This window comes from Camelus ferus, chromosome 10 (genome assembly GCF_009834535.1).
Source record: "Camelus ferus isolate YT-003-E chromosome 10, BCGSAC_Cfer_1.0, whole genome shotgun sequence".
NCBI lineage: Eukaryota > Metazoa > Chordata > Mammalia > Artiodactyla > Camelidae > Camelus > Camelus ferus.
In genome coordinates this window covers 9,779,114-9,796,646 of record NC_045705.1, presented here as the reverse complement: position 1 = coordinate 9,796,646, position 17,533 = coordinate 9,779,114, and the positions used below count along the sequence as shown (strand labels likewise).

Below are 17,533 nucleotides of genomic sequence, written 5' to 3'. Positions count from 1 at the left end.
TCCCAGTGACTGTTTGCCAGGTGGGAGAGGGGTGAATGCCCTTGAGGTCTGCTCTGCAGGCCGTAGGATGACCAGCTACCCACTGCAGAACGCAGGAATGGGCCGCCCAGCAGGAAGGGCTGGGATGGGAGGGAAGGCGCACTCACGGAGCCCCTGGGGGTGCCGCCCAGCTAGCGGCTTTCATCTGTTCTGCTTGCTTAATTTGAATGACTCTGCGACACGGCCATTAGCTCTGCTCTGTAGTTGTAGACACTAAACTCGCTCTTACTCTTTGGCCACTGATTCCCAGGTATTTCTTTTCCATTAAGTCACTATACCTTGAACTTTCTGCAGTCTTTGCCTGTTTCTGCCCATAATCATTTTAGATAAGCATATTATAAAGGCACCTTAGCGGCTAATTCAATTCAGTTCACTCTGCAAGCACAGACTAACTGATGAGGGGTGGGGTCCTACAATCCCATCCACATGTCTTGGCTCATTCCCAGCCTGCCTAGGTCCACTTGAGGAATCATGGGGAGACATTGATCAGGGATGCTCCCTTCTGTCCCTCCCCCAGACTGCATGAGGGTGAATAATGCCAGAGATTTTCAGGCTGCTTGAGAGAAGTTCAGAAACTACTGCAGAAACACACAAAGACTTTAATTTCTTCAGTGTTGTGTCTGGTGGATAGCTATGTTTTAACTGACAGCATTAATCAGACTCTGGGATGTTCAGCAGGGCATTAAGTAAACAAATTCCTGAATATCTAAAATCCTTGGCGGGAGATGATGTTACAAACACAACCATGATTGTGGAGCTGCTGACATGTGTTTTTTCCGAATCAAATCTAAAGCTCTCCATTTTTCTTCCAAGGGGGTATTTCTGTATCTGAGGTCCTTGACTATGAATTATGCAGAAAGTTTTACCTGGTGGTGGAAGCGAAAGACGGGGGCACCCCCGCCCTCAGTGCCGTGGCCACGGTCAGCATCAACCTCACGGATGTGAATGACAACCCTCCCACGTTCAGCCAGGACGTCTACAGTGCTGTCATAAGTGAGGACGCCTTGGTTGGGGACTCCGTCATTTTGGTAGGTGCCTGTGGGAGGTCCAGATATCTGGGACTGACAGTCCTCACCAGGGTTAAAAAGTGAGCCACATCTCCCTCGGATTCTCTTCACACTTTTTCCTTCTGGGGTCCTTTTGTTCCCAAGAACTCTAGTCAGCACCAGCCTTTCAGCTGCTCCTTCTCCACTCTGTCTATTAGAAAGGGTCTGATAACGCTCATTTATGTCAAGATGCAAGTGATCGCTAATCACTTTCCTCCCAGGAGTGTATGATTTTTGAGAAAACAAGACAGACCATGAATGAATTTCTAATGGCAGCTCCTACTAGTTTGTGACCTGGGATGACAAGTTAGTAGGTGGCTAAGGACAGAAAATCCTTCCAGCCCACCTCCTGCAGACACACACGCAGACACACAGACACACACAGTAGGGCAGTGGAATCAAGCTTAAGATTGATTGGTCACTCTTAGAGGAGCTCTTTCTGGAAGCCGTGTATTAGGAGAACACAGGTGCTGTTAGATTTACAAATTTCATCTGGGAACCAGTGAGTCCCAGCCTCAGCAGCCTCAGCAGCCCCACCATCCCCAGGTTGGAGAGGTCCCTTCCACCCATCCTCATCTCTGGCTCCCGCAGCACCGGGTTGTGGGTGGTCATTCCTTACACATCAAACGTGGACTTCCCAGGCCCTCTCTCCTGAGGCCTGGGGCTGTTATGAGACTATTTCCATACGTATAAACCCCAACATCACCAATGTGGAGCAGCAGACAGCGGGGAATTTCCTGGGGCTTCCTTAATGTGGAAATGCATAGGTTTAGAAAATGCCCCGCTCAGTGGCAGAGACCGTTGTTTTGCAGAATTGGGAAAGAATCACCGCAACAGCCCTATCAGTTAGTTTGGCATCTGTCCTTACAAGCATCAGGCTGTAGACAGATAAAAATGAACAGAAATAAAATGGCAGCTTCCGTAATGGTGCTTTCCCCCGTCAGCCAACCCAAAATCTCTCCCGCTGGGGCCTGGTCAGTGGCATTAGTGAACAGAGCGCCTAAAAAAACTGTCAGAGCTGTACCCATTTGTACAGGCCTGGGACCCTAAGAAGAAGCTTTTCTCTGTCACTTGTGTCATGTCTGTGCTTTGTTTTGCTTATAACCCATGAAGCTAATAGCAGAAGATGCAGACAGCCCTGCCCAACGGACAGCTTCGTTTTTCCATTGTGAGTGGAGATCGGGACAATGAATTTGCTGTGGATCCTCTCTTGGGTCTTGTGAAGGTTAAGAAGAAATTGGACCGGGAACGGGTAAGCTAGTTTGGGGCAGCTCCCTCCACCACCCACCCCTTCACTGAAATCAAGCATGGTTTCTGAAAATGTAAGCAGTCTCTCCATTTTAAACAATGGGAGTAAACATGGATGAACTAAAATGCAGCAGGAAGCATTTGGGTTAGACCTTTGAAAGAACAGGCTGCCAAAAGTTGCTGGTGGTTTCTAATTTAGGGAGGCTTTAAAGAAACAGCAAAAATATGTCTTTCTGGATGGTTTGAATTTTGTCTCTTCCAAAGCAAGAAGGCAGAAAAGTACGTTCAGCTTTGGGATCCTGTGGGCCTGGTTTCATGAGCAGCTTTGGCCCTGAGTGAGCAGATACAAAAGGATCACCTGAAGGTATCTAGCTCAGAAAGAACAATCCAGAAAATTTCCTCTGTCCGAGGTTAAACTAAGTTTCTAAACATTTTCTTTTTTGACCAAAATATGTCTTTAAAGTGAAATTAAATATTGAAAAAGATGCCACAGACATGATACTTAAAAGCAAAAAGACCTCGTGGGGTGATAGAGGCCCCGAACATAGTCCTGAAGTATCCAAACTGGTGCATAAGACAAATCAGTGCTGACAACTGTTGCAGTTTGCACAAAGGCCGAGAGCTGCAGTTCTAGCTGGCGGGGGTTTACCCCCAGGGGTCATCTGGCAATGTTTGGAGACATTTTTGGTAGTGACAAGTGGGCAGAAGCGATACTGGCTTCTAGTGGGTAGAGACCAGGGATGCTGCTAAACATACTGCAGTGCTCAGGTCAGCCCGACAACAAAGAATTAATCTGGCCCCAAATGTCAGTTGACGCTGAGGTTGAGAAACCCTGGTTTAAAGAATCAAAGTGAAGCAGGGGGAGGGTATAGCTCAGTTGTAGAGTGCATGCTTAGCATGCACGAGGCCCTGGGTTCAATCCCCAGTACCTCCGTTAAAAAAAAAATAAAGTAAGTATGTCTGGTCTTCAACAAGCACAGCGAGCCTGCAGCATCTGAGTGGGCCCAGAAGGAAGCAAGCGCCACAGTTCACTGTCGGCCCTTTGTGCTTTGGCAGGTGTCTGGATACTCCCTGATTGTCCAGGCTGTAGACAGTGGCATTCCGGCAATGTCATCGACGGCCACTGTCAACATCGATATTTCCGATGTGAACGACAACAGCCCTGTCTTTACACCTGCTAACTATACCGCCGTGATTCAGGTGAGCGGATCTTGCCTTGTGCACCCAGCCTCCTTCCTCTGCTGTGGTTCATCATGGTTTATTATCGGTTTTCCCTAATATCAACTCATCCTGTCATAGGGCTGGTATGAGAAGAGCCTGATTCAAGGTTTTCACCTTTGATAATATTCCTGATGTATCCCAAGAGACTGTGAAATTCAAAGCGGTTTAAAGGTTTTTTTTTCTTAAATTCATAAATGGTATGTTTCTGTGAACAGTATTAAAATATTTCCAGCTAAAAAAAAAAACCTGATTCAAAAAAAAAGAAAGGAAGAAAGAAAAGCAAAAAAGAACCTGATTCTTTTACTGCAAGTGATTAATAACAGTTGATAATCGCTGTCTCCAATAGGGTTCTTTGAAGTGCCGGGTGCTTTCTGTACACCGTCTGTCCCCACTGCATCCCCAGCCCCCACTTTATAGTGAAGGAAGTAAGGATCTGAGAGGTTACGTGACTTGCCCAAGATCGCGCAGCTGTTCAGTGGTAGGGTCAGCATTTGAACTCAGGTCTGTCTCCTGAAAGGACTATTCCCGTTCCATGACGGCAGGCTGCCTTTACGCCACTTTGTGCTGTTCTAGCAGGGGAAGGAGGTTGATGCGAACCAAACCGTTGTCAGAGGGAGACGACATCAGGCTAGCCCTGCTACTCATTAAAGCCAGTCTTCCATAAGCAATTTGTTTAGCACTTGAAATCCACCTGCTCTCTAAAGTTAGACTGCAGGATAGAGTGACTTACTGCTGGGTGTTCTGCTATCAGAGAGAATGGCTCTTCCTCCCATCTATTTTTTTTTTAATTCAAAAGATATTTCATGAGTACAGTACTAAGCACCAAGCTACTTCCACCTCCCAAGATTTCTAGAAGCTTCTGAAGCCCAACTTCAGGGGGATCAGGAAATCCAGTCCAGGAATACTGTCAGCGTGGAGGACTTATAGGAGACAGGGATTGATATATGCGCCTTGGGGGACCACAGATATGCTAGAGAACCAGCTCTTGCCTGATGCAGTTTGGCCGCAGAATCACCCGCGATGGGTTCCCAGGGCTTTGCGGGTAGAAGGTGAGATGAGAGGGAGCCAGGTCTTGAAGGCTCCTTTGGAATAACATCCAAGACTTAGCGGGGGCCATCCATAGCCACCCGCCCTGCACCGCTGAGCTCTCCGGGATCAGGTTCGAGGAGAGCAGCTCTCCGCTCCCTTCCCACCCCTTCGTCAGGGAAACCCGATTCCTTCTGCGGTGGTATTTCGGTTTTCCTCTCCTCCCTGATGCATTTTCCAGCAGCTGTGCGTTCCCACCCCTCCCCGACTTCCGCAGAGCTTCGCGCAGGCCCTGCGCCTCCCTCGGTGGCTCGCTCTCTGCGCTGGCTCTGCCCCACGCGGGTCCCCACCACGCGGGTCCCCACCACGCGGCTGCCCCGCGCCTCCCGCTCCTGCCGCGCCCCCGCCTCGGTGCGCACGCCGCCAGCGCAAAGCCGCGCTGCCTGCTCCTCGTTCGGTTTTATGACGCGCATCAATCAGCTTGACAGACTGTTCTCACACGTGCTACAGAAGTCAGCAGGGAGCGAACAGAGGCTCCGAGCCCGTGAGCGGTGACCGTGGCTCCTGTCTGCAGCGCCGGGGCCTGTCTGTGTTATATTTCACCCTCCTTCCTCGGATGCGACCCCTCGGGCCCACATCCCCCCTCTCTCTCTTCTGCGGAGGAAATGGCCTTTATAGAGCGAGCAAACAAATTAATAAATCTTCTGTTTTGTGTGGTGCTGAGTATGCTGTCAGTGTGGACCAGTAAATCTCCGCTGGGCTGAGGCGGTTCCACCGCAGATTCCAGAGGGAGATGGTGTCTACTTCCCGATGATCAAAAGGCCTCTTGGGAGGAGAAGCAGAATAAGAGGTCTCTGAGGTTCCCTTCTCTTTCTCCTTCAAAAAACAGTTCCTCCCTTTGTTCACCCCAGAATCATTTCCTTATTCCAACACATGGTTCTTAGAAGACTAACTCAGCATGTAAAACTTGAGCGTGCCCGCCCGGTGCGTGACTCTGGTCCATGCAAAGTCTCATTGTCTCCATCTCTGTGACGCAAAGTCACTTAATCCAAAGTTGATGTCGTTAGAACGCCTGAACTAATGAAACCGACTTCAGGCCCTGGCCGCAGTAATGCCGATGTCTAACCAGTGGGACGAGGAGCCAGCCCCTGAGCCTCCAGGAGTGTAATTTGCATTTTCAGAGTGAGGACAACCTTTGACCCAAGAAGGAGTGACAGAGAGGCTTTGTATTTCCATGTGGGGGAGAAGGCAGAGGTTCTGCAAAATAATGCTGGCCAACAGCCGGGCTTCCAAAACTGCTGGAGTTATGGCTTTCCTTTGTCTTCATTCTCAAGCTGAGGAATATTCTATCCCCTTTCCCTTCTCTCCACAAACAGCAAAACTGTGTGTGGTGATGGGTGGAGGCGTAAAGCCCTGTGTTCCACCTGACATGTACCTTTGTATTTTTACTGGGAAGTTTCCAGGCTGTCCTTCTAAAAAGTCCAGTATTGTGACACTGTGTCATTATATTGGGCCTCGTGTAATTGTGCTGTGACAAGAGTGAGGAAATGCCTTCCCATCCCGAAGGGCTGATATTTTCTTGGCCTGAGAAGATTTCTGACATAGTCACAAAGGTTGGTGAGCACCATGTATTTCCAGAGCTGTTCAGGTGAATTCAAGGACAAAGTATAGCCGGCACCATCCTTGGAGCCTACGAATCCGTTCAAGGCCAAGTCCTCATGTTCTCACCTGCAGCTCGTTGTCTCATGGGGCAGTTACGGGGAGGCAGCCAAGGATGGGAAGCATGACACTAACAGACGCCAGCACATTTTCAGAAGACAAGATAATATCACGGGGAATCCCTTCCACTAAAAGCCCTGTTTTCTGGCCCAGCACTCTCAGCCAGTAATGATGGGGTTTCTTAAAATGTGAAGAGAGGTGTAATTTTATCTTCCTTTTTAATATACTCTCTTATGCAGGAAAATAAGCCAGTAGGCACCAGCATTTTACAGCTGGTGGTGACAGACAGAGACTCCTTTCACAATGGGCCTCCCTTCTCCTTCTCTGTTTTGTCGGGAAACGAAGAGGAAGCATTCATGTTGGACTCGCATGGGATCCTGCGGTCAGCGGTGGTCTTCCGGCACACGGAGTCTCTGGAATACGTGCTGTGTGTCCAGGTACCACCTTGTTCTCTGCCTGCATCAGGCCAGCTTTCTCCCCGGCTACTTGCTGTGCCCGTTGGTTGGGTTTTCTTTGCTGAGCAAGTAGACATAATTTATTCCCTTGCAGGGATGTTCCCCTTTTCATCTCCAACTCAGTTTCACACCAGTAAAAGCGGCCTCTGTGTGTGAAATTGAACAGGAAGGAAGGGGAGCATCCTTGTTCAACAGGGACCTTCCTGGAGGATGTGCCAGGCTGACGGTCACTGTCCTCACATTTGCATTCTGAACATTCCTGGCGTTCCAGTTGACCCCTCAAGACAGCTAATCGGTCAAAGCTTACTGCTTTGTGGTGAGAAGTATTTCCCACATCGCCCACTTGGGGAAGTGACCAATCCTTGCCCTAACGTTATTGAGCCATTTCATGGTGTCTGCTTTGGAAGAGACCTCTGTTTGGTAAGTTTCCCCAGTGAGTAGGGAGGAGACGAGGGACTCAACTGGAAATGTCCTTACAACATTTCAGCTTCCTCAAAGTCATTGTGTAAAATGACGTGAGACAAAGAGGCAAAAGTGGCAGTTTTGGAAAGGGTGTGGTTAGGAGCAGGTAATTCAAGAACACCAGAATGTTCCTGTGTGCACATTTTGCCTGTACCAAGATTTGATCCCTTCAGTGAAACTGAATGACTTTTTTTTTACCCATAATTGGCAAAGAGGGCAACCTAAACTCATTATTAATGGTGGGAATAACAGTCATAATATTTTTTTTGGTAGGGGAGAGGATTAGGTTTCTTTGTTTGTTTTAATGGAAGTACCGAGGATTAAACCTAGGACTTCGTGCATGCTAAACACGCACTCTACCACTGAGCTCTACCCTCACCCCAACAATCGTGATCTTTATATAGCATTTAATTGTATATGTTGTTATTTCTTTGGATAAGTTATGGTTTACTCCATGAAAGCTTCCACAGTAATGACATTGGCCCTGAGCACATCAGTGAACTCTTCAGTTGCCACCCACTCCTCCAACACTATTATGTGAACAACTTTATATCACAGTATAGGTCCCCAAGGGCAAGGAGAGGTTTTTAGTGCCTACTCACAGAAGCTAGCCCAGTTCTTTGCATAACCTCTCTGGTTGTTAGAGAGGAGATTTCACATCTTGGACTTTGGAAACCGCAGAGAGCTTTCTCTTCCTAGTTCTTTATATTAAACGACCACCAAGTCCCAAGTGTCTGCCTTCAAAAGCTCCCAGTGTGCATCAGGTATATTCTCTTTGCCATCACCCCGCGTTATTCTGTATCGTCCTGCACTCATGTTATTGCAGAAACCTCCTGGGTGATTCCTCTGCTTCAGCCTCATTCTTTTCTGATCTATTTGTAACCCCTCCCAAGTTAATCATTCCGCTTTGATTATGTCATTTGCTAAACCAGAGGTCAGCAGACTACAGCCCCTGAACCACAACCTGTCCTCAACCTGTTTTTATAAATAAAGTTTTATTGGGACACAGCCTCACCCATTCATTTACATACGCTCTGTGGCTGCTTCCCTGCTGGACCGAGAGTTGAGTACTTGACACAGATCATATAACCCCCAAAGCCTCAGCTATTCCTTATCTAGCCTGTTACAGAAAAAGTATGCTGACCCCTAAACAAAAACCATCTGAGCTCCCTAGTGCCAGAAAACTTGTGAATTCTGCCTCCAGGCTCTTTTAGACTTTGAATTTCGGAGTCTCTAGGCAGACATGACTGTCCAGTCCTGGTCAGGCCGCGGGCCCATTAGTCTGTCACCTTACCCCAGTGGCTGCATGCCTGCCTTTCTGTCATCTTTCTAGCCCTTGGCATTTGAGTCAGCAACTTCTGGCCTATAAAGTCCTAACTTATCACTGTCCTTTGAGGCCCTACCCAGTTTGACTTGAGGCTCAACCTAATTTGCTAAATTTATCTCCTACATGAATTTTCCATTCCAGCATCTCTGGTTCATATAGTCCTTTAAAAAGAAGCATATGCTGATGGTAATAATAAAAATAACAACCACCACATTAACTCTCACGTACTAAGTACTTCTATGGCTCAGACCTGTGCTAAGTCCTTTGCAACCATTGTCTCTCTTAATCCCCACAGTACAAGAGTCCGGTGAGATAGATACTATTTTACTCATTTTAAAGATGGAAAAATTGAAGCTCAGAGAAGTTGAGTGATTTATGCAAGGCCAGACACATAGTGAGAAGCAGAGCCAAGATTTGAACTCAGGTCTGTATGATGGCCAAGCTCCTGCTTTTCCACCACCTTCCACATGCAAGGACACATCTCCCCAGATGGCACCTGGCCTGCAAGGTCCACTGAGGCCCCACATCCTGAGATACCTGCCCCTGGGAATCTGACCTTCCCTGAAGCCCTCCTGACTGACTACGTCACATGGGGCAGGTGTTCGTAAAAATCTGTTGTCAGAGTACTGGTTCTGTCAATTCTCGTATAAAGAAGGAAGACAAGATGGTTTTATTCAAGCTACCTAGTTTTCCCTTCAGTGTACCATCTTTTATTCTAAGTCTTCATCTTGGGTAATTCTCCCTTTAAATAACGTTGTTTCTTAAATGAGCAGAAAAGTACTGTCTGGCCCGATCAAAAGGATAGACACCAAAGAGAACAAAGATTTCTCCTCCACGTGGGAACGCCACTTTATGAGGTTCTCCAGTGGCTTGTGTCCAAAGTGAAAACAAGGCCAGCTTGTTGTGGGCACGTTGGATCTCACTGCACCCTCTGTCTTTCTCCCAACTCACCCCCCCAATGGCTTTCTTGTGTGGGCACATTTTATTGTCCATAACAGAGTGTACATATGGGGACAGAAGGTGATAGATCACTCCTCTTATGTAAGTGCCCATCTTCTGAGTTTGACAGAAGAGTGGCAGGGGATGGAGGAAGAAGCAAATGTGGTTAAAGGAACAGACATCTTCTATCTGAGTTTTGTTGGTTTCTCTTTTTTTAATTATTATGGGTTTTTTTCTTACTTTCTTTCCTCTCCCCCTCTTGGTTGTCTTAGGCAAGAGACTCAGGCAAACCTCAGCAAGTTTCTCACTCCTACATCCGCGTGCGAGTCATCGAGGAAAGTATCCACAAGCCCACAGCCATCCCCCTGGAAATTTTCATTGTCACCATGGAGGACGACTTTCCTGGTGGGGTCATTGGGAAGATCCATGCCACAGACCAAGACGTGTATGATGTGCTCACATTTGCCCTGAAATCGGAGCAGAAAAGCTTGTTCAAGGTGAACAGTCATGATGGGAAAATCATCGCCCTGGGAGGCCTGGACAGCGGCAAGTACGTCCTAAACGTGTCGGTGAGTGACGGCCGGTTCCAGGTGCCCATCGACGTGGTGGTGCACGTGGAGCAGCTGGTGCACGAGATGCTGCAGAACACCGTCACCATCCGGTTTGAGAACGTGTCCCCTGAGGACTTCGTGGGGCTGCACATGCACGGGTTCCGGCGCACGCTGCGGAACGCGGTCCTCACCCAGAAGCAGGACAGCCTGCACATCATCAGCATCCAGCCCGTGGCGGGCACCAGCGAGTTGGACATGCTGTTCGCGGTGGAGACGCACAACAGCGAGTTCTACAAGCCGGCCTACCTGATCCAGAAGCTGTCCAATGCCAGGAGACACCTGGAGAACGTCATGCGCATCTCAGCCATCCTGGAAAAGAACTGCTCGGGGCTGGACTGTCAGGAACAGCACTGCGAACAAGGCTTGTCGCTGGACTCCCACGCGCTCATGACCTACAGCACGGCTCGCATCAGCTTCGTGTGCCCGCGTTTCTACAGGAACGTGCGCTGCACCTGTAACGGTGAGTGCGGTTTGGAGAGCTCCCTCCCCCCATGCCCAGCTCTGAGAGGTGGCCTGAGTTACCATCCTGGCACGCATGCATTTGTTCATTCGCTCACTGGGAGAAATATTTACTGACTGCCTCTGATGTGCCTCATTACCTTGAGAGGTGCTGGGACTGCAGGGTAAACAAGACGGGCTCGCCCCTACTCCCGTGGATCATGTAGCTTATGGACGGCACAGGCATACAAACAGGCTGGCCTGAGCCACTTGATAAAGCATTGTTAGGGGAAGTATAGAGTTCTGTGGGAGGACCCTATCAAGAAAGAAGGTTTCCTAAAGGGAGTAGCCTCTAGGTTGAGGTAAAAGATAAGCAGGAATTAGTCTTTCGCTGTCTGACTTACTTCACTTAGTATGATCATCTCTAGGACCATCCATGTTGCTGTGAATGGCATTATTTTGTTCTTTTTTAAGACTGAGTAGCATTCCATTTTATATATATATGCATATATATACACACACACACACGTGTGTGTGTGTGTGTGTGTGTGTGTGTGTGTATACACCCCACAACTTTATCCTGTCATCTGTTGATGGGCACTTAGGTTGCTTCCATGTCTTGGCTACTGGAAATAGTGCTGCTGTGAACACTGGGGTGCATGTATCTTTTCGAATTGGAGTTTTCATCTTTACTGGATAGATACCCAGGAGTGGGATTGCTGGACCATTTGGTAACTCTATTGTCAGTGTTTTAAGGGCCCTTCATCCTCTTCCCCATAGTGGCTGCACCATATATCATACAATAGCTCTTTTATGTGGAATTGAAAAAAAATGAGACAAATGTGGAATCGAAAAAAATGAGGCAAATTTCTGCAAAGCAGAAATAGACTCACAGACACAGAAAACAAACTTATGGTCACCAAAGGGGAGCAAGGGGGGAGATAAATTAGGAGTTTGGGATTAACAGTTATACACCATTATCTATAAAGCAAAAAACAGGGACCTACTGTATAGCACGAGGAACTATATTTAATATCTTGTAATAGCTTATAATTGAAAAGACTCTGGAAGGGAGTAGATATATATATATATGTATATATAACTGAGTCCCTTTGCTGTACACCTGAAACTAACACAACTTGTAAATCAATTATATTTCAATTTTTTTAAAAAGATACATAGGAATTAGATGTGTGACGACTGCTAGGGAGGGAGAGCGTTCCAGATGGAGAGGCTGTTTATACGAGGAAGGTTTAAGGGCAAGAGAGGAACCTACACTGAGGGGGTGGAAAGAGATTTTCAGTGGTGACAAAAGAGACTTTTGAGCCCAGTGATCACACAAGAGCCACTGGCCAGGACGAGGGTCTAGAAATTACCCCAAAGCAATGGGAGCCATTGGCTGCTCTGAGGTGGAGAAGGGACACAGTCAGGTCTGTCTTTCCAAGAGCCTGCTGGCTGCCGAGGGGACCGGGTTAGACAGGGCAGGGCCAGTGGCAGGGAAGCAAGTCGGGAACCTATTGCAGAGGGTAAAGGCAGCTGGATTTGCTTGAGTGAAAAACAGGCCAGCTGTACGGGAGCACAGTGAAGAGGAGGATTCAGCCCTCAGAGCGGCAGAGATGGAGTGGTTCGTGTTTGTCGATGTAACTAGAGTCACTGAACCTTGACCTTCCCGGTCAGAGGCCGTAGCTGCACAGCGTCGCGTGGCCGCAGTGGTCAGCCAGAAGCATTTCTCTCTCCTTCTTTTTCTCTCTCTGACGTGTGATGCTATAAATTCACTGCCCTCTTCAAAGAAAATTGCACCCGGAGTTTTTCTAGCCTGTGTGAACTTGGCCCGAAGGGACTGCGGCCAGAAGAGAGGCCATTTATAAAGCTTCCCTTTAGGTAATTGAGGACAGGCAGGGCCTCTGCCCTCTTCCCTTGTAGGAAGTTTTTAGTTGCAGCTTGGAAAATGAGTTCATCAGAGGAAGACCCCAGAGGTCACAGCTCCCTCCCAGAGACCTTTCGATGACCTCCAAGCAGCCTAGAAAAGTGCCAGCCGTTCACTCTGTGCTGCCCAGTGAATTCTGTTTGCGTTTTCATCAGGTAGATGCAGGGATGGCCAACCTGTTGAATATGTAAATTAGCTCCAATGTGACTCCAGGCATGCGTGCTGGGGGAAATGCGTTTCTGGCAGATGCCACCAACGTGCAGGATTTATGAATGCCAGCTGTCCGGGCCTTACCTAGATTTCCTTTTTTAGACAAATTGATTTATGCACCAAAGCTCTGCTAGAGCCTTCCTGCAGTGATTCACAGCAGGGTTCAAAAGAGGTTCCCAACAAGACAGGGCAGACCCTGCAGGAGAAACTAAATCAGCTAATTAATCCTTTTGCTCTGAGAACTCATTTCACTCAGCAAAAATCTGGGGTGGCAGCAGTGTCCTAGGCACTGCAGATTCAAAGTGAAAAAAATGACAGTCCCTTAGGAGCTGGCTATTGTGAACTCAGCTTGCAAGTACTTGTTTGCAGTAAAGTGTTATAAGAAATGCAGGGGAGTAGAAAGGACAGAGTCCCTGCTGTGGCCAGAGGAAAGCTTTCTGTGACATTTAGACACCAGATGCCACCTCTGTGCTGTGTTTTGAGGGATGAGTATGAGTTCGTCAAGAAGAGACAGTGGGGCAGACTTGGCAGAATTTCTTTACAGCGGGGATTTAGAGGGGTGGTTTTGTTGAAGAGAGCGAGGCTGGCTCTGCATTTTGCATAAGACACTGATGTTTTTAAATGCAGTGAGTTTCAAGGTGATATCCTTGCCCAGGGCTCCTGTCCTGGTCCCCATAAACCTTTCTACTTCCAGTAAACCCAGAATGCTGGAAATTTTTGTGATTCAGCCCCTAGACATCCTAAGAGGAGGCTTTCTCAGTTTAAAAAGCGAGTGTTTCCGGAACGAGAACTCTGTGCAGACTCAGACCCACCTCCTGGCTCTCCTCCTTCAAGTCACTCTTGTAACTAAGCTATAAAATAAATTGCTGGATTTTTGTGGCAAAAGGACCTGAAAACATCATCTGGCCCAGTCCCTGTGTTCAGCAGGTGATATATGATCATCTCCATTTTATAAATGTGGCAGTGCCGTGCTGTGCTGGGACCATACAGCTGGTGAGAACAGCGTGCTGCTTCAAGAAAGGTTCATCTTGGGCCCCTGTTTTGTTACCTGCATCTTAAGAACGGGGACTCTTCCATTTTTATAGGACTCATAACCTCAGTGCTATCCACTCTGTAAGAATATTCAAACAAGCACATTTTCCCCGACAGACTGATCAGCAGCCTCCCTGACCCACTGTAGGACAGCAGAGGGTCTCTCAGTCTGCAGGACGCCTGTGGCTTCCTAGAAATGCCCGTCGCTGAGCCGCACACTCAGAGCCTGGGAGTCAGTATCTAGGCAGCCTGGGAGAGTCTGGTGCTGGCGGTCAGGACAGCAAACTCTTGAGAACTCTCACAGCACAGTAAGGGAGAAAAAAATGTCCTCTGGGTTCAGGAGGCAAGCTCTTAGTTACAGCAGTAATAGCTCTCTCACTTTTTCCTAAAGTATCCTCTTAAATAAACATAGTGAAGAACCATTAAGGAAAGCATTAAGCATTCTAGGCATTTTCTCGTTTATTGGAAAGGAGAGGTAATTGAAGTCAATAAATGCCCCTCTCACCCCCAGACACAGACAACACATGCACAACCAGTCTCGGCTGCTTTTTTGTTTACCTGGAAGGCTGGCAGATACAATAAATGGGCTTTCCCACCACTTGGTTGAATAATTACGATGATAAATAGAGGTAGCTGCCCATTCTTGACTGTGTAGTAATATTTACACAATTTGGCCTCAATATTCTACCCTCCTCCCAGCTTCCGACTCATCTTTCTCTCATGCAGATTCTTTTGGGGGCAACTTAACATCATTGGCATCTTGAATCAAAATACTAAGTTGCTTTGACAAAATGAAAGCAGGCTTGAGTTTTAGTGCCCAAGAGGCTCATTATATATTCCAGCCACCATCGATCGAGCATCACATTTGGACGGAAGTTTGACAGATAAAGCTCTGATGTCGTGAGCCGTCTCTCGGTAAACTTTAGACGTTCAGTGAACATCGGTACTTGGGTAGGAAAGCTTGACACAAATGATGGGGAAGAATGGAGATCCTTCAGCCCCTAGAGGCGAAGCCAGAGGACAGAGCATCAAGGCAGCCTGGGGGGCTATGCTGATTGTCCACTTCGGAAAATCTTTATTGAGTTTTCAAAAGTCTGATCTAGAAATATATCAGAAAGGAGATGCTTGTCCAAGAGCATGGACTCGCCCCGAGACCATCAGAGTTGAAGACCAGTGTGTTTGGGAGAGTGTTGGTGGAGGTGGATGCCTGATTTGTCGAGTCCTGGTCCAGATGTGGAACCCAGACTAGAACCTGGAGCTCCAGTGAAATGAGTGGTGTGTCTGCTACAGGCGAAGTGCTGGCAGAGGTGAGGGTAACAGCAGCTGTGCCCACAGCCACTGGGTTATGGCACCGTCGTAAGTGTTCGCAGGGAGGTAAGAGGAGCACTGAGGGCCATGCTCCCTGCGCTAGGTCTGAAAGGACGCCTAGAATTAAGTAGATGATGGGGATGGTGCACTCCAGGCTGAGGGGCCTTAGAGCCAAGGAATGGAGGTAAGAAACCTCGTGCAATTCAGTGCACAGATAAAGGCAGGGGCACACATAGCAACTAACATTTATTGCACCATGACCAGTTACTGTGCTGTTTTTCACACAGGTATAATTGCATTGAACCCTCACAATTACCCTAAAGGGTAGGTATCATCAACTTTCATCAAAAGTTAAGGAGATTTAGACTTAGAAAGGCCAACTGATGCACGCAAGGTCACAGAGCTAGTAAATGGCCAAGCCAGGGTCCACACCTGGCAGCCCTAACCACTGTATCCTACCACCTCTGCACAGATTTGAAAGGAACTTGAAAGTCACCCAGTCCAACCTCCCACCGACTACAGACGTTCTGTTCACTGGTACAGTAGTTCAGCCAAGGCTCGAGCCCTAGTCCAGGTGCTCACTATCTCACAGGACAGACCTTACAGGGCACCAAAATCCACCTCCGTGTGATGGGAGCCAACTCCCCACTTTGGAGCCACGGAACCTGAGCCTTCTAACCCCTCCTGAACAAGCCGCCCTCCAGGTATCTAAGCGTCGTTGTTAGGACCCTTTGACTCTTCTTCTAGACAAACAGTGGAAGTTCCTTTTCTCTTGGCTGTAAAAAATAGGAGCTAGAAAGAGTTGAGGAGGTGTCACTGGGGCACAGAGCAAGGATAAAGGAAGAAGTCTTCTGTCCTACTTGGAGGAGTCCAGGAAGGGCGTTGGGAGCCATGAAGCTTGTCGTGGGAATGCATTTTAAGCAGAGAGAGCAGTGAAGAGAAAGGCCCAGGGGACTTGGGGGCCTCTTTCATGTCCTCATTCACTCAGCAGTGAATGAAATGCCTTTCCAGGCCTTGGGTGGGGGGCTGGAGATACAGTGGTGAGTGAGGCTGTCGTGGTCCCCACCCTGGTGACCCATGAACCAGCATCATGCGCTGGGCCAGCGGCAAGGAATGCAGTTAGACTGGATGATGGGGACAGTCATGGGAGGAGTGTGGTGGGACAGGTATATGGAGTCTGTGCCAGGCAGTTACAGAAGTGCGCTCCTAATAAACACAATCAAATAAAATGACGGCGGCTTCTGGGAGGCAGTGAGACATTTAAAACTTAACCTTGATGAGTTTTTTAAAAGCATAGAAAAATGTGAGGTTGGGTTCACACTTGGGCTGGGGATTGTTAATGCTCATCTCAGAGCAGAGAGCCCGTGGTCCTAACCCTCGGAGTTCTGAATAATCCAGTGTTGTCTCTGAATCTTAACCAGATTCCCCCTACAAAGTTGGAAGTTCATATGTTTCATTCATAACAGATATGTCTGCAGATCCTTAATCTCCAGCGTGCCTAAGTCCAAAAGTGCCAGGAGAGGTTTGGTGGGGTCCACTGCGGTGATGATACCAGCTTCTCAGCATGTGAATAGCCCCTTATATATTCCACCCACACGCAACTGCCCCAGAGAGGATGTCTTGATTGAAAATGCGCTCAGTCTTAGCAAAATCATCCAAGAAATACGGCTGAGCCAACCAAACACCAGTCTAGACGATTCTGTGCTTCTAGGAGAACCACAAGAGACCGCATCAAAGCCAAGAGACCTTAGGAGAATAGGTTTTAAAACTTCATGCAGGCTCGGAATTAAGAAGGAAGCTTATTGACTTCTGTGGCATTGGCTGAGACATGGCATCTTGGCAAAGCATGTGAATTCAGCGTGTAGGAAGTTTACCATTAGTTATTAGCTTCTCAGTATAATGAGGCTGCTATGAACCAGGAGGTTGAATGTGCTCAAAGTGGCAGCAGTCGTAATCACCGTTAGATACTGAAGTGTGAGCTTAGAGGCATAGACTTAACCCTGGGGGCTGTGGGGGGGGGCAGATCAGGAGGGAAGGGTCACGCACGGGGCAGTGAGACCCTGCTAAAATCCACAAGGGGATCCCCTTTCTCCTCCCTGCAGGTTCCAAAGCTCTGAGCTTCTGCTCAAGTGAATTGTGTGTCTTCAGTTCTGCAGAAAGTGACCTGAATTTCCACTCAAGCCAAGGGGTGGGGGACCTTCTTTGGAAGAACAGCCACCTTGTGTGCCCACTTACCCTGGTGGAGAGGCTTTGTGGACAGAAAACTTCCACCCGAGACAAGGTCGCAAAGGGGCTGAGCCAGCTGCACGTGGCCTGTGACACTGATTAATAAAAAGCTCCTCCCAGGCACATAGTACTTCATGTCATCTGTCAATTGACAAATCATGAATTTGACCCGAAAGGACAGCAAGGAAAGGGTTACACTTGAGTTCAGGTCTCTGCCGTGTTGCTCAGTCAGGCTGGTGTCCCCAGTTTGGGGACCTTGCAGTGATTTACTTTCACTCTGAGTTTTTTTCCTTTACAAG

The 17,533-nt window shown here is 48.1% G+C and overlaps 1 protein-coding gene across 1 annotated transcript in view; it reads left to right on the top strand.

Moving 5' to 3' along the window:
* Nucleotides 1-17,533, top strand: part of FAT3 (FAT atypical cadherin 3) — a 188,290-nt gene that overhangs the window by 129,506 nt on the left and 41,251 nt on the right. Inside the window, 6 exon segments of the mRNA XM_032490429.1 lie at nucleotides 853-1,067; nucleotides 2,199-2,225; nucleotides 2,227-2,337; nucleotides 3,390-3,533; nucleotides 6,539-6,736; nucleotides 9,755-10,553. Coding sequence (XP_032346320.1) covers nucleotides 853-1,067; nucleotides 2,199-2,225; nucleotides 2,227-2,337; nucleotides 3,390-3,533; nucleotides 6,539-6,736; nucleotides 9,755-10,553 — 1,494 coding nt within the window.